The sequence below is a fragment of the Ambystoma mexicanum genome, chromosome 11, assembly GCF_040938575.1.
Source record: "Ambystoma mexicanum isolate Mex_15411 chromosome 11, UKY_AmexF1_1, whole genome shotgun sequence".
NCBI lineage: Eukaryota > Metazoa > Chordata > Amphibia > Caudata > Ambystomatidae > Ambystoma > Ambystoma mexicanum.
Genome location: NC_090934.1, coordinates 116157898 through 116184190, shown reverse-complemented (window position 1 = coordinate 116184190; position 26293 = coordinate 116157898). Strand labels below are relative to the sequence as shown.

General features: G+C 44.2%; 1 protein-coding gene across 1 annotated transcript in view; it reads left to right on the top strand.

Annotated features, from left to right (window-relative positions):
* The window catches only part of LOC138503122 (neurofilament heavy polypeptide-like), a 159939-nt gene that overhangs the window by 125274 nt on the left and 8372 nt on the right, over positions 1–26293 (top strand). The window contains exon 6 of the mRNA XM_069622640.1: positions 12785–12982. Within this exon, the coding sequence (XP_069478741.1) occupies positions 12785–12982 (198 nt within the window). The remainder of the gene's footprint in view (positions 1–12784; positions 12983–26293) is intronic.

Here is a 26293-nt window from a genome sequence, read left to right as displayed (position 1 = left end):
TGGTCAGAAACTATAAGGGACTGGCTTGAAGCATACTGGTGCGGCGGTTGTCCACCTGGTGGATGGAGAATAGGAAGTGATTGTGCAAATGAAACTGCCCATGCACTATTTGACCTAAGCCGCAGAGCTTATAGCGCTCATCTGGGCACTTATAGCGTTTCAGGGGTGCTGGTCATACCATGACTTGGCCTATGTCACCACTATGGTGCAGTCAGGGTGGGCACAATGGAAACCGAGATTAGGAGGGCTGACTGGTCCTGATGCAGCATTGTTAGACAAACTAATGGATGTACTTTCCCGACCCACCATGATGGCAGTGGTGAAATGCATCACCCATAACCAATGACCTGGACGAGGTCTCGCTCTCTAATGCCGCTGCAGATGCAGCTGCCAAACCAGCAACATATCTACTTGTGAAGTGTTTAAGACTACCCAGTGATAGCACAGTGATGAGCACAATTATCTGAATGCTATAAACTTGTTAGCAAATGCCCAGATTATGCAGGGATGTGCCCCACAGGAAGAGCCAGATCTGTGGCAGAAAAGCAGGTGAAGGCAGTCCCTGAAGTCGCAGGAAATAACCGGCCAAGTAATCATTCACACAAGCTGCTTCTGGTCGCTTTCAACCAGCTGTATCACCCATCCCATGTGTCGCATCATATTGCGGCAGATGTATGGGAGGACTGGTTTTTGCCAAATCTGCAGGAGGCACTGACCAAAATTGAGACGAATTGCCTTACTTGTCAGTTGTATAGCACTGTCCACAACTTGAGTACTATTTGAGGTACCTTAATCCATTTGATTGGGCCATTCTGCGAGTGTCACATAAACTAAGCGGATATGGCAGAGAGATGTAATGGGTATCACTACATGATTCCAATGGGCGGATATCTTGTGCACATCCAGACGCTAAATGTGCCAGCAAATTTCTGATCAGGGAGGTTTTCTCTTCCTGGGGAGTGTGCAATGGATTAAGATCTGAAAACAGCACTTGTGTTTTCAAAGAGTTGATTAAGGCATTACTTGTCAATAAGCATCAGATGTGCACAATTTACCACCCCAGTCCAACAGGATTGTAGAAAGGGTCAACTGTCTATTGAAGGGCAAACTGAAGTTATTCACTAGGCTAAAAAAGAATTTGGTGCACGGTTTGCATCTGGCATTGTTGCATGTGCAGGCAGCCCTGCAAGGATGATACTTTATCACCACATGAGGTGGTAACAGGAGGGGAATGCACACACACCCATCTTCCATCAGGAGAGCTTCAGATGCTCACAGGGCTGTGTCCATTCTAGGAGACTAGTTCAGGGATTAGCTTTCTGCCTTAACAAAAGCAATACAATTTATCTATCAACAGATAGCACCACCACAATCTGAAGATCAACCAGCATTGCGTCTACCTCCATGACGTCACCATCACTTCAGCTCTTCCGCAGCAATTTGATCAGAATAAAGAATGTTGTCCCCCCTGTGGAGTGAGCCTAGTTACAACAGTCCTTTCACCTTTGTTTATGCACTCCCCTGGCGGTAAAGGTCAGGGAGCAACGCTATTGGATGCATCTTTCAGACTTACAAATAGCCCCCCAATACCGCACTCCCGCTCAGATAGATGAAATGTTGGAAAAAGTAACACACACCGAGTTAAATAAACCTATTGCTTATGAGCTTCTGTACAGATCTCAAGGTGCAACTGTACATTGTTTTTTACATCACACCCTTCATTTTATTTGGTGGAACAGGTGTACAAATTAGCACCGGTGGAGAGTACAGATTGTACTTTTTGTTTTTCCCTGCCACTCCCTCTTAATCTATTACTTTCTTTTTCTTTTCTCATCTATACTTCTTGTATATAATAAAAATGGAGACTTGCACGCATTTGTTTGGAGGAGAGCAAGATTCACGTTCGCCCAACCAATCTGTGGTAACCGTTTTCTTTGACATATGTGTTATGAATTGTGTTTCTGGAATGTTTGTTCTGTTCATGTTGATATTGCGGATTCATTTAAGATGTAGTCTTATGTGGGAAGTTCATATAAAAGGCGGGGGGGGCAGGAAAAAGCTATCAATATTGCTAATTTTTCGGGCAATTTTCCCCATCATATGTCAACAGTGCTAATATCTTTTCATCATCATATTGGGAAAGTGGGAAAAACACTTCTTTTAGTCACACAAATGATACCAGAGAGCAAATGAGCAGGTTTACGGAGTTGGTTGTCATTTTTCTTCCCTAGCGTGTTTTCTAATATTACAGCAAGTTTGAATTCCTACCACGTAACTGCACGTTTCAAAAGACAGTTGAAAAGAAAAATGTTTGCGTATAGAGGCCTAGATGTTAAAGGAGATGTGCACCACCCAGAGTTGAGTAATAGCTGGTACGCAGACCTGAGCTTGGTGGGGGGGGGGAAAAAGAGGGTAGATGGGAGTTGTTACATTTGTTCGTTGATACCACATGCGTCGAGAGCCCACAAGGTATTCAGCCACAAGAGGTTCGGCTCTTAGGATCATCTTTGGTCCATCTAACATTATGCAGGCAGCAAAGCCCTTTTCAGGCACTGAGCGTACAACTTGTGGTGATGGGCCCAGACAAACTGCAGTGTGCCCGCAACCCCAGAAGCACAGTGTTTACGAAGACCTTACCAGAAGCTGGAGGCTGTGCAATTCATGGCAAACAGATGGCAGAAGACTACGAGTTGCATGGTGGGAGGTCTAGTAGGTCTCAGAGAAGAAGTCCCAGATATCAAGAAAGAGAAGCTGCATTGTATATAGTTTACTGGGTATAGATTGCACTAGTAAAAGGAACGCCATCCTAGAAAACAGCAGCCATCATGGAATCGAGGCCTGGTGCTGCATGGCATCCAAGGCAGTAGGCCCAGGCGCGGAACATAAAAATACTGTGTGAATGTAGACATTGGTTGCAGCTTGCGCAGCAGTGGGAAAGGCCAGATCCACTGGGATTCCTAAAACTCATTATCTCATACCAACAACACATGAAACTCAGAAAGAATGCACCCTACAAGGCCATGAGGGGTCCGAGAGCGCCCTGTGAGCAGTTATCCCATGAGAAGGTGGTCACTGGCTTATGACCCTCCCCAGCCCAAACCCTAAGTTATAGTGCCCAGATGCCCCTATTCCAAGACCCCAACATTCCAGAGTACAGGTACGTCCCAGACCACTGACCATAAAGCTGTTAGACTGCCAATCTTTCAGAAAAGATCACAGCATCTTAAACCGCAAGGCTTCCCATTCCTCCTGGAGTAGAGGATTGTGCTGAGAGGTGCCAGGGAGGGAAAGTAACACATTGAAGCCTCTGGTGGGAAGAACTGGAATTGCGCTGATGCGTCTGGCATCGAGCTTTCGTTTGGTAAGATAGGGTGACCTCGAAAGTAGTCTCTTCGCCCATGTCTGCAGTACCTGGTGCACATTGGCCCACAGATGGAGAGTGCAATGTTTTCTGAATTTCTAATTGCCAATTAAGCAACTTGACACTCAGTGATGTGCAAAGAAGAAGCCCACATGGAAGATGGACAGGAGAAGCTGGAACCAATAGCCTGACATCCCTTATGGAGTAGGTCGTATATGTATAGGGTCTCGCCAACCAGCTACCTGGATTTGTAACTCATGAAATTTACATCATTGACGCTGCGTGCCCTTCTAATCTGCTGCTTATGCTTTCTTCAGAGTGCTCCGTGGCAGCTAGGTCCTTTGCTATCGCGTACTTTTATGAGAATAAACCTTGTTCTCCATGCAAGAGGTGTGCTGGGCCTTTTTCCCTAGTGGGTTGTGTTTTCTCTTGTGTGTGTGTGTGAGGGGCTTTCCGACACATAAATGAAACCAATATGATGCATGTATACAAAATAAGCCTTGAACATTCATATCCCACGGATTGCTTGGATTGTGCAGGGTATTTTGACTTCTTTCTATTATCTTAAAATGTTTGTCTAAATATATTTGTATATGTATGCATGCAGTCTGATTTTCCGGGTGTTGCAGACTTTAGGGTGACCTGACCCCTTCTGGTTGATCTGAACTAGATTATGGTTTTCTGCAGGCTCCATACCCCACAGTCTTGTGAGCAGACTATCTGTGGAAGCATCCTGCATGGAGAACTGTAGGGGTAGGGGGTGGTGCCTGGGCTTTGCCTGGCCTTACTGATTCCACTCCTCTTACCTCTCTGACCTCCAATGTAGTATCCCTGACCCAGTCTTGTTTCTCCTCCCACCATCCGTCTTGCTTTGCGCCAACCCTAAACTAACTGCTCTGATTACCTAAGAGCTGGTTCCCTCTCCCTCTTTCGCTCGCTCCTGCTCCTCCCTCGTCCCCCTCCTTCTCACCCTTTGGATACACTGCCTACCACTCTTCATATCACCAGTTCCTCCTCTTGGTAGTCTCATATTCCTGTGAATCACTCGCTCTCCTACTGATATTATTGTATCACCTCTTTCTACACCTTGCATCTCGCCACCTCCCACGGGCCAGTAGTCCACCTAACTTCCACTTCCTGGTTCTGATGTCATCACCTCCTCATTTGACCATTGTCACCTAGTTTTAATGCTAACTAAACTGGACCCAAAAGATGCTCTTCTGGTGGCCTCTCCTTTGCCTTTTAATCTTGCGTCTTCTGGTTTAATAGAAGTCTGGAATATCTAAATGTGTCTTGTATCACAAACGTACTCCATATGATCTCCTGCAGCTCTTCCAAACTGTTGGTCGGTCATATTTTCCTGAGCAACCGACCCGTCCTATTCTCTTGAACATAGTCTCTTAAACACTTCTCTCTGGGTTGCTCCTCTGACTTATTATATTTGAAAGTTCCTCACCTCTGAGATGGATTTCCCAAGTTCCTTCTTTCTTGGGGTACGTCAATTTTGTACTCCTACCTCACAATACATTTCACGTTTCTTACAGAGGTCTCCCCACTCTTTAACAATTTCTCTTGGGGTTTTCTGTCTTCCCCCACAATGGTTGTTTCCACTTTCTTAATGCTTAACAATCTTTTTCCTTCTTTATGCTTTTGGCTAGCTCCTCATATATCTGTTTCTACCTACTTAGTTATTCTGTTAATACATGTATCACATTCATAGCCTCTTTTCTTATTTATTCATCCGCCTGCTTCTCCAGCACACCCCTGTTCCTGCATAATCCTTGGTATTACCCATATTGACCTTTTACAATTGACCCTTTGCACAATTGATCTAATTATAGTGGTCATAATTGACCTTCTGCACAATTGACCTTTATATCATTTTATTTATGTATTGGGTTGGTTTTGGATTATAAATATAAGGGGATTGGGTGGGGGTTTGCAGGGGTTTTTGGATTGGGTGAGGAGTTGCGGGGGGTTCCCCCCCCCCCACATATTTCCTAATGGACCTTCTAAATTAGGTTAATTCTCTCTAGGTCATTGTGAAAAGGTCAATTAATATACAACCTAATCCTTGGGTGACTCTGCAGAAGTCTGCTCACGCTCGGGTAGGTCAATTTCCTCTTATTTTTCACGTTTTGGTAGCTCCGGTCTATGATTGTGTGTAGCTTGCAGCGATTCATCGCTTCCTATCATCCAGGTTTCAACATAGTTAGGAGGGCACCAGGCCCACCATTGTAACGCTGGTCATGCCACATCTTTGGACGGTTTGTCTGATTACTTCCCGACAATGGTTCTCCAACTGTTTGATACGCTGGTGTCTCTGAATTGCTGTCCATGCTTCTCGAGTACCGCGGGCTCCTCTGCTACACTCCGCTCCACCTCTCCTTGGTGCTCTGAAGTCGGGGGGCCTTCCCCTGCATACCATTCTCACTACTCGGTTTAGGCCTCCTCATCCTGTTTTCATAGCCGTTTCATCAAAGTGACATTGATCGTTTTATATAGCGCTTATACACAGGTGAAGTGTGTATCATCTTTATATCTTTTCAGATAACGTGTTGGTTTCTACATTGCCTACAGGCGAAAAGGAGGATGTAGTGTTTTGAATGCTAGGCACTTCCATGTATGCAGATGGTGACCCACGTATGGAGGTTGATTTGGGAATGGGAATCCTTGCTCGCTAGGGGGGAGCCACTCCCAGTAAGATCCCACTTTCCAAGACACCTATTGAGTTAGTCCATCTAAACTTTGCCCTTGTGTTAACAAATGTGTTGTTAAATGAAGCTGAGGAATTTGTCACCAGTGGCGCTGCCTTCGGAAATGGAGAATGCGGCAAACTGGTTTTGTCCCAATCCGTTGTCTAAAAATGTTTTCATTGGAGCAAAAATGAAATGCGAGTAAAACAAAGTAGACATCTGTGCAACATGAAAATAATGTAGTAAACGCGTGTGATTTTACTATGCAGTAAACGTGGTACATAAAACAACCTGATTCAGTTTTGCCCTAGTACAAATGCTTTTAGATAATGCACATTGTGACAAAACCAGTTTCCTGCATTATGTATAACCCAAACAGAAAAACTGGCGGTGTATTTGCTCATTTATTTGCCCTTGTGCGAATGTTGGATAGTTTGGCCCCTTATCTCGCCCATAATATCTCTGAACCATTCTCTCCCTCTCTGAAGATTGGCAAACACCGAGAATGGCAAGTGCATTGATACCTTCAATGGAAAGCTATGGGACAGTTGACTTGCCTTTTCAATTTTCTTTCAGTAACATTCTATTACTGCACAGAATCAGTGGGTAGTAATGGACTGCAGTTTTTAACCTTTTCCCAGACCATTGCAACTCTATAATTACTGCAACAACCATGTACTCGAAATGTCTGTACCTCATGGTGCAAGCCCTGTTTTTGTGCCATCTGCTTTGTGTAAAATGTTCCTTCCTCCTTGGTTTGGAAATTGCCAAATTGAGGCATACTCGTTTGCGGAAATCCAGCTATAGACTGTCCGTCAGTGCTTTGTGCGAATGAATTGGCTGAAAATTGGTTTTGGGATGGTCTGTTCCCAAACCACCTTCGGCCAGGGAATGTCCTGTTGCTGGACTGATTGTGGAGTGGTAGACTGTCCCTGATCGGACAACCACCAACTGTTTGAACGTTGCAGGTACCTTTTTTATATAGGAGGGCTGGTGCAACACCAACCTTTATTCTGAAGGAGAGGAACTAGAGCCATTCATGTGAGACTGCATGATTCAAGTGTCTGAAGCGAAACGGTACCCAAAGAACAGCATTGAAAAAGACCACCACCACGTTCCAGCCATAGGCTTTAAAAACCATTTAGGAAGACATGAACTGGGTGCCTTCCTCCACCGGACTTGGTCGAAACTACCAGTCCTAAACCCTGTTGTGCACCCATAAATGTTCCAAGGCCTCAGTCATTGCTGGGTCTGCATTTGGCTTGTACCAGACTGGATCTGGACAGCAGCATTACAAGTGTTCCTTCCTGCCTCATCACTTGAAGCTTGCTGGCTTCCGGGACCTCTGCTGGTACCTCCCCAACGTGATGCTGCCCTCTCTCACCACGAATATGGGTGTAATGGAACTCCAAGTTGGACTTTACTGCACCTTGGGACCTACTAACCCTGTCTTGGGTCACAGTTCCAGCAAGCTTTCCCATGTCTGAGTCTTTGCCTGATCCATATGTAACTATTGTTGAATCCTAAAATGCCTTAGAATCTCTTACAGCAGGGCTGATAGTAGCCACAGTCCTGTTCCGTACTGTCTTTGGTGCGAAGTCTGGGGTTAAAAAACACTTCTGTCGTAAACGTTCCTATCTCGATTGACTTGTGTTGTGCACCTTACTAAGCCGAAGGCAGTGGAAGCCTGGGTCGTCATGAGTCCTCTTTTCAGTCATATTGCGGGGGACCCTTTGGGACTTTGCTAAAGAGCCTCACACTTGCTTGATAAGAACACCTACGTCTGATAGAAGTCCAGCCCTAGAGCTCTGCAGCTCACACTTACGTGTAGCTCTTGTTGCTTAAGTATTTCTACCATATCAAAGGCTTATGAAACGTAACATTTTCTTTCCATTTATAGCCATTTGTGATATATATTTGATTACTAAACTTTAAATATAAAGTGGTATGTAACCCAAATTTTGTGTCCTCAAACTCTGTGTGTGTGTATATATGTTTTACTTAACAGTAGTTTGTTTTCCCGATTTTGGTCTTGTTGAATGAATGTGTATTTTTGAGCTTGCCCTTGTGGAACTCTATTACTTAACTTGGCTTTTTTTCGCTGTGCGTCACACCAAGCCTACATCCCCCTGAGGCCCAGCCTAACCTCTTTACCACTCCTTCAATGGGAGTTTGATCAAAGACTTTACTGCGAAACTGGTTGAACATTTGGGTTGACTTTTCAGAACCCCCTCCCAAAAGTAGGTTCTGAATAATCATCTGATCAAGTGCTATGGCATCAATGAATTACTACATTCTGTTCCTTGACTCTTGGTTTAATTCGTAAAATTATTTCTAGAGTTTAGTTGGTCACTACTCTGGCAAACCTCTGCTTGCTAACCATTGCAACAATTTCTTAGTTGCCCTTTTCTATTAACTTCCATACTGTAGTTGCAATGTGTCCCTATCAATTCAGTGAATTGCATATTCCATTTGATTGTTTTGACGTGGGCATGCAGGAACCTATTATATCTTTAGATTTTACACTGAAGGTCAGATCATAAGGTCAGACCTTTAGTGGAGCCTAGATAGTGAATGGCCCTGGACTTTGAGTCACTGTATTGGAGCTGGTATCTAATAGACTCATCCATCCATAGTAGATCAACCCATAGAAGAAAGTAGTTGTCAATGTAATCGAACCACAACGTACATGGGCCATGTGCTTCCTCCTGGCCTGTGTTTGTACCCGCCAGCCAAAGATGCATTATGCATTATGCATAGGCAACAGCAAAACCGAAGTCCCTGGTAGGACACTTTTTTTTGTGTAAACATGATTCCTTCAATTAGAAAGAAGAATGCTTTAGTTTGATTTTAAACAATTCATGGAGGTTTTTAATTATGGAAGATGTCACTAGCCAAACCTTTCTCTAAAAATGCCCTTACTGCCTCAACTCCTCTGTGTGGGTTAATATTTTTTTATTTTAACACCAATAAGTAAGAACACAAATGCATACATAAACAATGCAAACAAAGCATATTGACAATATAACCATGTTAACTTTCTGGAAAAGCTATTGATGTCATAAAGCATGTGTGGTCACAAAGTGAAAGGGAAGAAGAAAAAACAAAAGAACCACGGTATCTTGTTAATGTGATAAAACGTTAGATGGGTCTAATTTGAGTAATGTAGAGACAAGTGGACTGGGACACCGATTCACATACCAAGAACACAATCTGCTGAACTGCAGGCAACCTCAAGGACCTGCAACTGTTTATCTTGGGCAACAAAGATGATTGATCTGACGCTGGACTGGAAGATGCATTCGGCCTCAACAAACCCTCTTCAATTCATTGATCCACTGTTCAGTCATATTCGCAGCTTATGTCAATCTAGCCATTTTACTGACTTGTCAATCCTCTATCGTACCTTTGAGAGGAGGCCACCACATTCCACTCTTATCAGAGAGCTTTAGCATTATCGGCATGGTCTTTCAGTGAAGTGAATGCTCCTTTTGATTGGGGATGCTATAAGTGGAATAGTGATCATTTCAAACTTAACCAGGTCATCCAATCATTCTCTGAAATATTTACAATACATTGAATCGTCCTACATCTGAATTGACACTCTTGTTTTGGATCAATAACACACACGCTTGCTTTCTCAATCCTAGAAAGTGTTGCCCTCCTCTGCATCTTCCAGGGCTAAGGGTAACATTGTTTCCAGCATTGATCTGATTGTTCTTCGCCCATCTGGAGCTGCTCAGATCCCCATCTATGCCTCTGCCCGCATTGCCAGCCTCCTTCTGTCATCCAGTTTAGAAGCGAGTGTCAGCTGCCTTTTCTGCCTCTTTTATTCTACCACCACCCCCCACACCCCAAACCCCTGCGATTGACACTCTCTGCCCTTGCTAACCTTCACCTTTCCATCTCCAATATCCTTGATATTCTTGCCCCTACCATAAGGATTCGCATGAAGCCTGCCTCCAAGTGCAACAGCTGGAATGACTCCATCCTAGACTGGAGACAGAGTTGCAGAATGGAAGTGGTTGGCTTCTTGCACATCCTCTGACAAACTGGCTTGTCACCTGCTCTAAAGGCATTAGACTCTCCTGTCCAAGAAGTGGGTCTGTATTCAAACCTGCATCTCTTGGCCCACCAACAACACTGCTAAATTTTGCAAAATATGTGCCAGTTCTACTGCAGTCTCTACTTCACCTCTTCCTTCCCAGGCCCTCTGCACGGATCTGGCTCCCCACATCACTACCAAAACCCAAGACATCCTGTCCGCACTCTCCTCCACTTGCACTTAGGCCTCCCTTACCACCTCTTTCTCTATCCCTCCTGATCTCCTCCTTCTCACCCATAGCACTGGATGAGTTAATCAAGACTGTTTGCTCCATGGAGTCTCTTCCAAACAGGTGCTTCCCTGCTCCTCTAGAACTATCCAGGAAAATATTGCTGCCTTTGCTCCCTCTTTGGCCGAGTTCTGGAGTCACCCCTTTGCCACTGGCTCCTTCCATTACCTGTCAAGCACCCCCTCCTAAAAAAGCAGTCTGCGGACCCTTCCTGCCCATTCTCCACCTCTCCTTTCCCGGGAAAACTCTTGGAGAAGCTGGTCATTTCCCAATTAATCCAGCACACTGAATCTGTTGCCTGTCTCCACGACTACCGGTCTGGCTTCAGAGCAACCAGAGGCACATAAACCTCTCTCCTGAACAACCATGAAGACTTGCTCTCTAACCTTGACTCAACGCTACATCTGTTCTTATCGTCCTTGATCTGTCCTCTGCCTTCCACACAGTCAATCATGCCATCCTCCTGAATCGATTCCATGATACTCTGGGCATCACAGATCTGGCATTGATTTGGCTGACCACTTTCATTTCGAATCGACCCTCTGAGGTTCAAATGGACCCTTTTCTCTCCTCTACCTCACTCTCTATTGGTGGCGTCTCTCAGGGCTCTATCCTCTCGCTGTGGCTTTGTAACATTTCCCTTGCCAATGTGATTTCCACTTTCTCTTTTCACTTTCAGTGTTATGCCGATGACACTTGGCTCTCCTTTAAGCTTCCCTCAACTACTTCCTCCCTCGTTCCCAACTGTCTGACCACTATTCAAGCATGATGTGCTGCCAACTATTTGTCTTAACACCAGTAAGACTGAGATCCTGGAACTGCCCAACTCGCTCCCCCCCAATGCTCTGGTTGCCCTCCTCGGGCCCCCACCCTCACTGTCCTTGGGCTCCCACCCTCTTGTGAGGTGCAAAACCTGGGTGTCATATTCAACTCCTCTCCTTCTCACAAAGGCTCACTTTCAGCTTCACCTCCTCGGAGGCATTCTCCCTTTCCGGACCTCCTTCAACCTGCTCCCTTACTCCCCCCCCCCCCCACCCCCCCCAGTAACTCAATGACTCTAGATCTCTGGTTCTTTCCAGGCTGCACTACTGCAGAAGCCTCTTCCTCAATCTGCCCCTTTCCTCCATCCGCCCGCTTTAACTAATCCAGAATAGGACTTCTAGACCTATCCTTGGCGTCAAGCCCAGGGGCCACATCTCTCCACCCGTCCACTTGCTCCTGGTGGCTGCAAGGATCAAATCCAAGACCCTCTGCATCATCCACAAGGCTTTGGTGGCCTGGGACCACACTACATCCAACTTTCTCCCCCTGAATACCTCCCTGCTAGAGTCCTTTGGTCCTGTAGCTCAAACTCTCTGCAGGTCAGACGGTTCTCCACGCAGAGAGGGTGGGGTCGGGGGGGTGTAGATCTCTCTTCAGCAGGAGCCCCCCTCTCGAATTACCTCCCCAACCCTCTGACGTGAGCCGGATTGGGAACTACTCGAGACCTTCCTCTTCTCCTCCTTCCCTCTCCCCTTCTTTGCAAATTCCCCTTGCTGCTGCGACTGGCTGCCTGGTCACTTCGGAGTCCTACAAGGGCCAGGTCCTACCTTGGCCAGACTGCACCAGTGCCCCCTTACCAGTACTTGCTTTCAGGCACCCTCTGTGACTAGACCACAAGGCTGGTTCACACCACTTCTCGCACGACCATTATCCCCCTCCCCAGCACACGTTCCCGCCTGGCTCCCCTTGGCACTTGCCCATCCCCTCGTGCCCCCTCTCTCCTTCATCCCCACCCTCTCCCACGCACTTAACCTGCCCACCCCGGCCTTTCCCCAGCTTTTGTTTTTGCTGGATTTGCACGATCTGAATGTCACAAGGCCTAGTAGGACCGTTCATTGTTGTTATCCTCCTCTGTTCCCCCTCCCCCCGGCTCCCCATTAGTCTTGCGGTGCCTGGAAACACTTTCTGCTGTCTAGGCGCCATACAAGCGTGCAATAAATAAAGAATATGCTGCATTGTAATTGTACTGTTCTAATTTTTATTTGATAAGATAGCTTACTTCTTTAATACCCCTTTTGTAATTATTGATTTGTTTCTTGGTTGTAAAATGCATATGTAAAACCGGAAACCTAAATCTGGTAGCTTCAGTAAAAAACAAAATCGACCTTGTCTTTATCATGCGCTATACTCTTGCAGCAATAATATAACGTAACAATCGATTTAACGCCTGTGCGCTGACTGACAGTAACTTTAGCACCTTTTGGGTGGCATTTATGTTGTATTTATTCATTAAATCTAGCAAATCTTAAACTGTGTGATCAGTAGCGCTGCGTTTTGGATCTTATTTCTTTGAGTACTTCCATTTCAGGTTCACTGGTTGGATCATTAAACATCTTTCGATTATTTTTTAGGAACCAGATCCGGAACCAGATAAAACTGTTAAAACTAAACAAAAACAAAAAGTAAACAAAAAAACTGAAACGGCAGAACCTAAGAAGCGGGGGGGGCGACCAAAAAAACCATTGGATTTTATTGCTGTTCCCGAAGTCCATGAAGAGGGAGAAGGTGCTGCAGCTAACCAGGAAAAGCCCAAGAAAGGAAGGAAGAAGGTGAGTCTTGGAGGTGTGATTTGTTTGTAAAATGTACATGTTCTGGGATTTAACTCTGGATACTTCAGAACCATGACTAGTCTGTTATAGTAAAATTACTTTGTGTCCTCCGGACAGCCTGCCTCCCAGAATTGCATTAAGGGCTTGTGGTGTGAATGGTGGGCTTAGCCAGTTCTTTCGCATAAAAGGGGAGGGTCTTGGGAGCTAAACCCCACAGTCCACCACTGGACTGAAGATCCAACTAAGAGTAAGAAGGATGCCTGTAGCCACTTCCATCGACCGCCAGAGCCGTCTGAGTAACCGATGTGTCCCTACATCAACTACTGAACAAGGAAGACCCAAAAAGGACCACTTCACCCCTGGACTGAACCAATCCCAAGACTAACTTCAATTTGAGCCATCCCTGGATGAGCGGCAACCTTCCCGTCATGCAATTCACAAATACCCAAAGTCCTGTGGCATTTGAGGTGCAACTTCTAAATTGGTAACCATCCTTCTGCAAATCCAGTGACTGGATCCACCAGCTCCTTGTTTCCTCAGCCAAAACAAGGACCAGGAAAGGATGTGATCTCTACCGCAAAGTAACTTATCTGCGTCCAATGCCTGTGAAGGGCTCCAACACATGAGTACCTTGGAAACCCAATCCTGGGCTTCCCACAAGCTCTAGTGAATGTCTACTCCCAAGTACCTTCCCCCAGCCTACCAGGCCAAGAAACCCGAACCGGGGAACTGTCGCCTCACCTATTGGCCCGAACTGCTGCAGCAAATTAATCAAGCCTTCGTACTTACCTTGGTCTTGCTGTGTGTTCTAGTGCTCCTGGAGCGGTACAGTTGCCCTCATTTGCACCTCCCCTTCAGGGCCCTCTAGGTCCCCTTGGGCTGAACCCATGGGGGCCTATTTTTTTCAGAAACTATTGTACTTAACCTGCTAACAAGAAGACTTCTTCATAGACCTTGCTCTGCCTACTACTCTCCTGCTTCCTCCTTCCTCAGCCCTTGGTCACTGGACCACCCGTGCCACCCTTGACTCTGTGAACCTCACCTAGCACAGGGTTGGACTTCTGAAGCCTTGTTAAGCAGTGGTTAATTTAAGTTACCAGAGTAATCTAAATGTTTGCTTACCTGTCACGAGTTTTCATATTGCTTTTATCCTAACTTGATTTAAGTGTGGCTTCCTTTATTCCATTATTATTGAAGAAATGCAACCTTTTTATTCTGCCGTTTTACTGTGATGCATAATGTATAGAATGCATGTTGTACCAAAATAACTTCTAGTGCGACAGTCTTTCCTTGAACCATCTTACATGCTGAGTTCTGTGTGCCTTCCTACAGCCCTCTTCCTGCCTCGACTTCAGCCTGGCTGCTCAGCCATTGCTACCAAACCTTTTGGGTAGTTCAGACGAAATCTAAGAATTGAAACCATGTACATCTAACAGTGAGACTTCTTTAGTCCTACCATTAGTGGCATTTACTTAAATTCCTAACGGTCTCTCTGGTCTGAAGTGGGTTATATGGTGGTATTGTGTGCATTTCTTTTTTTTTTTTGTGGGTTTTTCTTTTGACAGAACCTTTTGTAATGTATCTTTTGTTGGATGCTAGTATTCCAGTTTTGCTGCCATTGGTTCACTAGCAAACCTCATGAGGAGGGGGGGGGGGAATCGGAATGCAAGATGTGGTGGCAAAGGGAACATAAGTGAGAAACATTGCATAATCTCAAGGGAATCATGGAGCATGTTGGTATGTTACTTCCCATTATAGTGCTTAAACTGAAGTCCATTGCAAACATTAGAGTTCATTATGCCTAGAGCAGAGGTCTGCAAACCTTTGTTTCTCCAGATATTTTGGACCCCAACCAAAATCATCCCTCCCTAGCAAAGATGGTGAGCCGTCATGGGAGTCCTAGTCCAAAACATATTGAGAGGCAAGGAGAAATGTGGTCCGTTGTTGGCTTCTTTACATCCCACAGACATAAAGCTGTCTGAAGCATCAGCCTGCCTTACACAGTGATGTGTCTGCTTGGTCCACTTAAGCATTTGGTTCCTCCAGAAATTGCCAAGTGGTCAGTAGGCCACATTTGTTGGCCATTTGAGGCTGGAGAAAGGTGTTTATCACAGTTCTACTTTACTTTCTACCAGCCTGTTCTGCTCACCAAGTAGCCAGTCCTATAGAATTGCGGGTTTGCACTAAAATACCTTGTGTGTACCTAGAAGTCAAACCGAGAGACAAGGTACGCAGGATGAACTGAACTTGAGAGAGGGAGTGTATGAGCTTGAGCGAGAGGGATCACATCTGAAAGGAATACTCAACAATCTGTCCATCCAGTCCCTGAGCTCTAATGTCCATCTGGAAATGGCCACAAACCCTCAAATGAGAACTTGCGTAAAATCAAGAAGCAGTCTAGTTCTTCTGCTAGGGGACAACACACTTTGAACAACTTCTTTAGCAACCCACCCCTCTTTTGTACATTCCTTCTGACTGTTAGCCGTGGGGTACTTCTTTCTCAGACCTTTTGGCTTCTATGTCCCACCAGAAAGTAACTATGATGGACGACTTGGTAAACACATAGTCTACTCATATGGTAATAATTGTTAGTATCAGAAACGGACACACAGCTGGTACTAGCGTTTAAAATTGTTTGATGATACTCAATTTATCTGTGAAGTAGAAGGGATTCTTGCGACAACCTCAATTATCCAGAGAATTAAAACAGTAGGTAATGTATCTGCAGATGACGAATGGAGCAGAATAGAGGCATAACTAAAAAAAAAAAAATGTAATTTGCACAGAACTACATCGTTCCCTCATGAGTATATTGAATCACACACAGACCACAAGGGGCTGATTATCGGGAATGAGCCACGCATCTTTCTAGGTGAACTCCAGTTCCATAAGGACTGGATTTACATAGACAACAAATGCACAATGGATTGGCTCATCCTGAGCATAAACACAGCAAAGGCAGTATCTAAAAATTGACGGAAATTGAACCGAAAAGAAACATGTTGAAGTCCGAAATAGTGTTAGAAATGTATTTAAAAATAGCTAGACAATCTAAATGCTACGATTAAAGAATTCAAAGACTTCAATCTAAACAAGAAAATACTAAAATTGAAAAAAGATACAGCAGTGTTCACACATGAACCACTATATCCTTTATACATTATATAAGTACTATGATCACATCAATCAAGACAATGAAGGGCATACAGCAAAACCATGGTGCCAACCGAGGTGATTCCTCAAGAGACTCCAGCACAGTGGAGCTTCTCAAGTGTGAGCTCCAGATTTGATGCACAAACCAGCACCTCCGGAATGAACAATGGAGCCCATTCAAGAGACTGGGAGGGAAGAAGGGAGACATTGGTTTGTTTTGAAGAGATTGCAGATCCAGGATTCCAGGTTACAAATACACGTCCGGGGATGCAGCAGAGGGCTGGCACTAGATTCTGAGAATCGCCAGGAGCAGACAGAGGGACGGACTCACTCGGCTGAATTATTAGCGATAATCTGTCCGATCAAATCCATATGATTCATTTACCACCATAATTGAGTTGAATCAACTGGTACGAAATGTTGGACTCAAATAGCACTGTGGTTATCGAGACCAACAATAAAGGCCATTGCACATACATGATATCACAGGCCTACATCCCAGATCCACAAACCACATAACCCCAGAATCAATCGCCTTTGAGAAGACCTTGATGAAAAACTAGAGGAAATAGAAAATGACCACATCTGTGAGTTTAACAATCTATCACGAATAGAAAGAATGGTGTTAAATAACCTCAAGGCCAACAACTAGGTGGAAATAAGACCAGTGGATAAAAGTGGTGGAATTTCTCTTTTTTTTTTTTTTAATTTTTTTTATTTTCTCATGAACAAATCGGCATATAAAGAAATGGTGAGCACACTCCTCAACAATGAATTGCACTACTAACGCCTTCCATGTCATCCAACTGCAAGTCTGAGGATTAGTATGTTGACACTAGTGGAAGAAGCAGCCTGTGAGGGACCTATAAGCAAAACCAAGGAAACCTTTCTATTTCCATTTTCTATATATCCCAGCTTTCTATGCATTACCTAAAATGCACAAAGGCATCGCTCCACCCCCAGGAATCCCGATAGTGGCAGGGATTAACTTCACCTTCGAACCCCTGTTCCAATTTGTTGACTCTTTTTTGGAACCAGAAATACCACAAATGTAATCGAATGTGAAAGATACAACAGTAGTACTACATTTACTACAAGACATACGTTTTGATCCACATAAACCAGTTCTGGTAACTCTAGACATAGTCACTCTCTACCTTCATCCCCAAAATGGAGATCCCACGACTGTGCTTGATGTAACTGGCAGAAATTGCCCTAACGATTTTACAAACAGACATTGGGTACAGCAATGGGTGCTACATTTGCTCCACCACTTTCAAATATGTGGCCCACTTTGAAAGAACACATATCTACACCATTAACTAATTTCAAGAACAGATTGCAGTTTGGCATAGATATATAGATGTCTTTTTAATCTTCACAGGGGACCACACATCTAGAAAGAAACGTTAATCACCTAGTTGAACAACCTAAATAGATATCTAAAATTTAAGTTCACCAGCAGCAAGGAAGAAGTACACTTCCTGGACTTAAAAATCCTGGCAAAGAACAGTTTTTCGAAAACCCACAGATAGGAACTCATTACTCCAATTCGATAGTTTTCACCTCTATAACAGTTAGTCCAACTTACCCTTTGGACAATTCTGAGATTTTGCAGGTACTTCTCAGATTTAACAGAATACGTCTACCAAGCAACTGCACTCGAGCAACTGCACTCACAAACAGGCTGCAGGATCGAGTCTATCGAAAGGAACTCCTGAAACTAGCCAGAAAACATGCTATAAATATTCCTCGAGAAACTACACTGGAGCAAAACACAAGGCCACAACAAGAGAATCGCATCACAGCAGTTTTGAGCTACTCCCCATATTTAAAGAAATATATTGAATGTATGGGCCATCCTCAAAGTGGGCTGAACACACTTGTCCCTTCCCCCTAAAAGTTTGCCATAAAGACAAAACATCAGGGACTTCTTGGTGAGGTCTTGCTATCCAGAATGAGACCATGTGATACAACCAACAATATAAAACTCCACCAGACCAGTGGGTCATTCGCCATGCGGTCAATGTTCAGTATTCCCACAAACCTATAGATCCATAACTTTGGACCATGGTCTAAAAACTCCATCTCTGACAAATTGTAATACTAGTCACATATACATAGGCATGATGGCTAGACCAGTCAAGAAGAGAATTCAACAACCTAAATCGTGCATACGGGCTAGAACTCAATGCACCACTAGTGGAACATTTCCTACAGAAAGCCCACAGGGAAGATGATTTCGTTTTGACCATTGTGGAAAAAGTAATGGTCCCACCGAGAGGGGGTGACCTACAAGCACTGTTGTTGAAACTGGAGCACTGCTGGATTTTTCAACTGTTTAAATGAGCCTATAAACTGGCATAATCTGACTATTTTACAGGACATTATGACAACACACCATGAGGAACCAGCCCTTGTATGTGCCTTCAACAAACGGTTTGCAGTATAAATCATCTAACATTTGCCTGGTGATAAGAACAGCATCCATCAGGGAGAGCAGTACCTGTAACACCCCAGTGATAAGGGAAAAGTCTGCCTTAATTTAATAGAGTTGGACGTTACCAGTCTATAGACCATAGTTCCAGTCACCTGAAGTACATACGGATACTGATGATTCCCCGACTGCTAGCTTCACAACTGAACGCAGTTTGTAAAATAGTAGACCTTATATAACTCTATATGTAACACACTCAGATCCTGCAGGACCTTAATGAGGATGTCATTTCATTGGTCGTTACTGTAAGATATTGAATTCAGGATGAAGGAATAGAAAGATATCTGCAGTCCTAGTTGGACGCTAAAATTGTGAAAGTCTCAGCAGAATATCTAAAAGTTTTAATTGGTATATTTGTAATACAAAGCTAAACTCTTTACACACGAGAACATAGGACAGTATACTGTAACATCCATTTACATGTATACCCAAGCCATTTCAACATGGAGTCCAACTTGCATCATCCATAGAAAGAACAGCTTGTCCAACATGGAAACCATGGTAACAGCTCTATTTATGTGTGTCAGTAATTGGAATTACTTTTTTGTAATTAGTTTTGATCAATTAGACCTTTACAAAAAGTAGCAATTTCTTAAGGTAAAATTATTTTTAAAACACTTAATCAACAGGGCAGAATTACGGTTTACTTTGCCGAGCCGTGATGCCATCCTTAAGAGCATGAAAACCCTATTAGCAGAAGTAAGCCCCTAGTGTCTCCTTTGGGTTGCTGTAGAGCTAGGCGTCCTCCGCTCTCATAGGTTGCACACGTGTCCTTTGCAGCGAGAGGAAACCAGCCAAGGTGCTGTTTGTGTTGGTGGGCAGTGCAGTTAATTACAGAGAGCACAGCAATCCCCCCCCCCCCCCCACTCCCCTCCTACAATTGTAAATCTAGTCCAGGTGGGCAGGTGGTGCCACAGTGCTTTGGGCAGGCACAGGAGCTTGTCATTATAGGAGAGGAAGCGTTCCTTGTCTCCAAACATATAAATGGGATGGTTTTGGAACAGCATTGACAGCCCTTTACTACCTTTTTTGCAACATGGGCAACGCCAAGATCACAATCCTATGTGTTGATGTGTAGCATCCTTCAAGGTGTGCTTTGGCACCAAGCGGCAATAGAAGTCGGCTACAGTAATACATACAAGGCACGGTTCAACATGCAGTATTGTAAAATAAACTGCATATACAGTTCATAAGTACCAATTGTTACTGAAAGAGCTGTAAGGTCTTTACTCTGTAAATACAATCATAATTACTGACGACAACTATATATAGTAGTAGTTCTCTACTAACTTGCATCTGATGGACCAACACATCTCCTTTTTCTAACAGGCAGCTCTCGGGGTGATGCTTCCACATTACCGGTGACATTCATCTCAAACTAGACTATAGCTACCAATATGAATATATAAAATGTAACACATGTGTGATCCTAATAGTGACGCTGTTCCTCTCAATTCTTACAGGGGCATTTTGAATGTCTCTATACACAAAATAAGGTCAGACCGTTCCAATACAACCTCAGTGTCTTGGATACAGATTTAGGGTGATTGATTATTAGTGAGTCACACCGAGTCACACACATTCCTTACCTTTTTATATATCGAAGACAGTCCTGAAGAAGGTGGCAATAATAAGAGACCCAACCGAAACCGATCGACAGATACGGGAGACAGCACAACCGGTTTTGCTGCAGTCCCCGGCACAACATAAGGGGTCCACCTAGATACTAGAGTGTTCAGATCCCTCACATTAGTCTTCACAGAACATTTATTTTAGCTCTTCATTAATTATTTTAAATTCTTTCTTTTTTTTTTTTAATAGGGATATGCTGTCCATACAGTACTGGCCAATAAAGTAATCATTGCCACAATAGTGTACAAAAACCATACTATCCAAAAAGAATTTGCGTTTTTTGAGTAAGGTTCTTAACTGGTTACCCTTGTCTTGAAATTGCAGATGCAAGACACAAACTGGTACTGAAGTTGAAAGAAAATATATTTCCTTTTCCTTTATCCATTATTGTATAAGGCATACCAGCGCCAACTAGGGACAGTCTTAGCTAGGCAGGGTTAGATCGAACTCAATCTCCTGTGCCTATCTTTCCTTGAGAAAACTGTACATAGATGCTCCAGTTCCACACCCCAATAGGGATGTAACGGTATTACGGTATACCGTTAAAGATACCGTGAACCACTTAATTGAACAATAATAACCGTCACATTGTTTATACCGGTATACCGTTCATACCGTTAAGTGTGCTTTTCAATCGGATTTGGAAAGGCTGCAGTAAGCAAGTGCTGCATAGTCTTGGTCTTGCACTGTTGGATGTGCCGTCTGCCAAGTAGTTTCAGTTGGAGCAGTTTTTAATGCCATTCTATAAACCACACGTGCCTGACACAAATCACTATGTTAGCAATAGGAAGAATAAATACAGTGCCAAGAAGGAAAAGGGTTTACTTTGGGTTGGCGGCTTTGGGGTTTATATATTTATAATGGATGTTTTCTAAACATATGACAATGGGGGATTTCCCTGGTTCTATCATTGAATTTACATATAATAAGTCACACTGCAAAATGTACTCATCTCTGTGGGTATTCCCTGCTGCCATACCAAAGGGTAACATGTCCGTGATTACTGAACACCTTTTGGCCCGCAAGTAAACTAAAGGCTGTAACGTAAAGAGAGAGAGTGTGTGTGTGTGTGTGTGTGTGTGTGTGTGTGTGTGTGTATGCGCACAAGCGTATACTACCATCAGACTCCATTGATCTGTGGCATGCAGGTTATCAAGATGGCAACATGTTCATCTTCACCAGTGGCCAGTGGGGGAGCTAAAAGCCTAAATGACCACTTAAGAAAAACTATTCAGTTTGCTTTGCCAGTTGCAGCAGGGCACCCCCCGCCACCCCCCTCCTCTTCTCCACACATGTTTGTGTTTGGTGGAAGCAAGGGGTGGCATTTCAGTGGAAAGTATGATGAAAAGCCCAATTCTGGCCCTGGATGCCTGGTTTTGTTTGTGATGATAAATCTGACAATTTATGACTTTTTAGAAAATATTTGTTAAGATTAGTTAACTCCACCTGCTATACCGCGATAACCATGATATACCGTCATTTGGCAAGAAGGTTATTGTACCGTCGTAAAACTAATATCGTGACACCCCTACACCCTAACACTCATGGTGTTCTTTGAGAACTAAGCTGGGATATAAGTACTTTTGTCTGCCATTGTCCTTCTGCTTTCTCTGGCAACAACTCATAATTTTCAGCGCATTCTAGATGCTCAGCTAAAATAAAACGAATGGGGTATGTAGCCCCTCATCTTTTTTTGTTACAAAATGGTGCTAGGGCACAACCCACTTTGAACAACTCCTTTAGCAACCCCCCCCCTCTCTTTTGTGCAGTCTAGTTCGTGCCTCCTTTTCTCACCTGCCCTCCCAAGAAACTAAAGGAACCTGGGATCACTCTGTCTAGACATAATCCCAGAGATGCATCCTGCCTGGGAATCCCAGCCTCTTCTGAAAGAAAGTGGAATGCTACAGGCTGCTGAACCCAAGCCACAACCTAGCTGTGTTCTGTTGGTGTAAGAACCGGAGGGCCAAGCTGGTAATGACCGAATACAGGGTCAGTGGTCATCCTCTCTAAAAAGTTACAGGCACCAGCAGTCTTGCAAAGAGCAAGACCTTAACTGCCAACATTGTGACCTGGGTCTGACGGAAAACGAGGTTAGCTACTTTCTACATCGATACAAATGAGAAGGCAGTGAGCAGCTACTATTAAAAACTCTCCACAAAGAAACAATGAGGACCGGATTTAATCCTGCTCTGAAAACCCACAGAAATGGCAGTAAAAGGACTCGCGATTCCACATACAACGGATATTATGTTATGGTCATAGCTTTGGCAATACCTGTTTCTCTCTATCGTGAGTCATGCCAATAAGGCTTTATTTAATTGAATACAGTGCCACATCAAGTTGAGAGGTGTTGTGCGGATTTGTGATAATTGCTCTGATTTTTGTGCATCAAGGTACTATCATGTGGATTGGATCTTTGAGCTAGGCTTACTAAATTGTACAGGTCTGAATACTAACCATTGATCAACTGTACATGGTGCCTGTGGTAGGTGGCTTCTTGTTGGTAATCAGAAATGTGGTGATCTAACGTGAAGGGTGGAGGAAGGTGAGGAAGTGTGTTCTTGCTTCATTCAGAATGATACTTCAGTAGAATAAGGCATTTTTATTAGTTTAGTGTTTTGAAAAAAGTGTTTAAAACTAAAGTTCACCCTCTGTCCTTTCCACTTTGCCTGTTTTGATATTGATGAGCTCCTCTGCAGCTTTTGAAATGTATAGGTAACATGCTGTGGCCCAGGAAGAAAGTCCAGTTTAAGCAGGGTATGCTGGGGAAAAGGTGTTGGTGTCTGTGTTTGTTATTAATTACACGGCCTGCGCTCGCATCAGTGTAGTTCTGGTTAAATGTTCTCAATTCATACAGCACTTTTTGGGTGGCTTATAACTTTGCTCTCCCTCCCCCTGGACGAATCCTCGCCACACTTTGCAAAAAAAAAAAAAGTATATGGCCCCTTTGGAATGATTTTGTGAAGTTTGGTATGGTTTTGTCACGGGGGGGGGGCAAACTTTACAAGGGGGGGTCCAAACATTATGAAATCTTCCTAGACAAAATGTGCTTGCGCCTCCAGCCTAAACCACTGGACGGATTTTCATGAAACGTGCGCGAGAAGCGGTGGCTTGCTTGGTCCCGAAGCATCCTTTTACAAATTTGGTGTAAATCCAGCCAGTGGTTTAAAAAAGAAAAAAAAGGCCCAAAACATCAGTACAAAAACATTATGGAGGCAGCGGACACCAACATTACTTGAGTCTCTGCAGACACCGCTGGACCTCGGAGGGTTTCTTGGTGTCCACGTACACCAAAGATGCACGCTGATTGGATGTTGAAAAGTAAGTCACCATATTGGATCCGTGGACACCGACCGTAGTCCGTATAGCACAGTGAAGAAAGTCTGGAAAACCTATATTTGTGTTTTTTTTTTTTTTGGGGGGGGAAAGGGTGGAGTAGTGGAAAAATGTTGGTAAGTAGCTGTTTTATAGGCGAATAAAACTATTGCCGCTGAGTCCACAGACAGTAAAGATGATTGTGGACTGGACTACAGTGGGAGGGGGTCTGTGGAGTCTTGTTTGAAGGCGTATTTTACGTATTGTTATATGGTTTAATTTTATAGTGGTGGTTGTGGCCAGTGTAGGTTGAAGGGCTGCCCAGTTTGATGGCAGACATGCATGTGCCAACTGGGTCTTTTTAAGGATGCTTGGCATGCAAAGAGGACATCTGGGGACTAGACAATCAGATTTTGTGGGTCTGGAGAAGGAGTTGAAGTCTACAGGAGTACAGGGTAGGAGGTGTTATCTTTGTAGTGGCTATGAAGAAGCAGAGTGTGTGGATGGTGGGAGATTCTTGGGTCCAATTCATTCAAGGCTTATACTGAATCTCGTGGAATCTGTGCTACTTTTGGATTAGAAGAAGTAGAAGTTTCGTGGTTTGCAGACCATGGGTTAAACTGGGCAATCTTAACATCATTATGGGAGCGTGGCTCACTTAACGTCCAGGTATTATTATTATGCGTTGTGGAGGCAACAGTTTGGGCAACGTGATGCCATGAAGTATATGTTGAAAAGCCTGATGGAACTGTTTCCAACTGCAAAAATTATTTCTGAAATCCATCAAAGACAAATATGTAGAGGTTCGCACTGGTTTTGTCCTCCAATGAAAGATGGTAGACAGCATATCAATAAAGGTGTATGTGCTTTTTCATGCTTTAGGAATGGCATATTTTGACAACACATATATCTGGATGACGTCGATATTTTTCGGGGAGATGGAGTGCATTTGACTTGTGCCAAAATCTTTTTTTTTTTTTTTTTTTTTTTTTTTTTTTTTTTTTTTTGAATGTCAAATGCATTGAAACAATTTTTGTGATATGTCATTAGTTTTTGTAAAAATTAGAAAAATAATTTTTCAGAAGAATATTTTTTAGTCCAGCATGTTAAACACACAAAAAATAAGGCATTTTAAGAGCCACCATTTTTACGAAAAACAAGTTAATGTGATTTATTTTAATTCCCCCTTCTCAACCGTCTCTGTGATAACCTGGGTATCCCTGGTCAGGCCCTGGCGTGGCTTTCTTCTTTCCTCTCTGATCGACCCTCCCAAGTTCAACTTGGGTCCTTACTCTCCTCTCTCTCTTCCTGTGGTGTTCCCCAGAGGTCTAAACTTCTCTCCCCGGCTGTTCAACCAATACCTGGCACTTCTTGCCCACCACATTGCCGCGCTCTGCCCCAACTTCCAGTGCTGCGCGGATGACTCAGCTCATAGAGCTGACCTTCAGCCACCTCTTCTCTCTCTCATCTCTTTCCGCCATCTAGGAGTGGTGTGCCGCCAATGATCTCTGCCGTAATGCCAGGGGGACTGAGATTCTCATCTGCACACTCACTCCCTCCTTTCCTGTCACACTCTGGCCGGCCTCTCTTCGCCCTCTTCCTGCTCCCACCTGTGAGGCTAAAACCTTGGGGTCATCTTTGACTCCACGCTCTCTCCTCACATCTCCGACATCTCTAAGAAGTTGCGCTATCGGCTGCCCCTCCTCAGCGGTATTCCTCCTTTCCTCTCCTTGCCCCAGAAGCTCACTGTCTGCAGAGCTCTGGTTCTCTCTTCGCTGGACTATTGCAACAGCCTCTTTATAAATCTGCCTGCTTCTACTCTCCGCCCCCTGCAACTCATCCAGAACAGGACTGCGAGACTTGTCCTTGTCTCAAGCCCAGGGATCTTATCTCTCCAGGACTGAAATCTTTGCACTGGCTTCCAGTGGCTGCGAGGATTCAGTTCAAAACCCTCTGCATTGTCCAAGGCCTTCTGGGGCCTGGGTCCTCAATACCTTCAACTCTCTTCCTAAATATCTTCCTTCTCGAGCTCTTCGCTCATCTGCCTCCCACTCCCTCAGGGTCAGTCGCTTCTCCAAGCAACGAGTTGGTGGTAGATCTCGTTCTATGGCTGGGGCTCCCTCTTAAACTTGAGGATAATCATCTCCGATTCCGGAAGCACTTCAACACCTTTCTCTTTGCTTCTGCTTTTTCTCCTCCTCTCGCCTGCTGACTTACTGGCTGAAAATGAAACTGCACTGGTTACCTGGCCACCCTCTGATCTTGGACCCAGGTCCCCTCCCCCACCAGTTGCACACCTGCACTGATATCCTGGCAACCCTCGCACTTGGGGACTGTTTTCTGTATCCCTACAGTCCCTATACCAGCACTTGACAACTGATGTCTGCACTTACCCTTGCACTTGCTACCAACTGGCTGTACTTTTACTTATTATTTATTCTATTATCCCATGTACTGCACTGTCCCCTCCCCCATGCCCGCTGCACTTCCCCCTTCCCATGCACTTGTGCAATCTGAATGACACCTGGCCTAGTATGATCATTCTGTCTTCCCTCTGTTCCCCCTCCCTTGCCACGCCTTGAAACACTTGTGTATAGGCGCGTTATGCCATATCATATGATATATATCATTCCAGGAATGTTCCAGGTCTCTGGACTTTTGTACTGTCTGTGGACTATGCAGACTGTGAAAGGTCCTGTGATTTTTATTTCTAG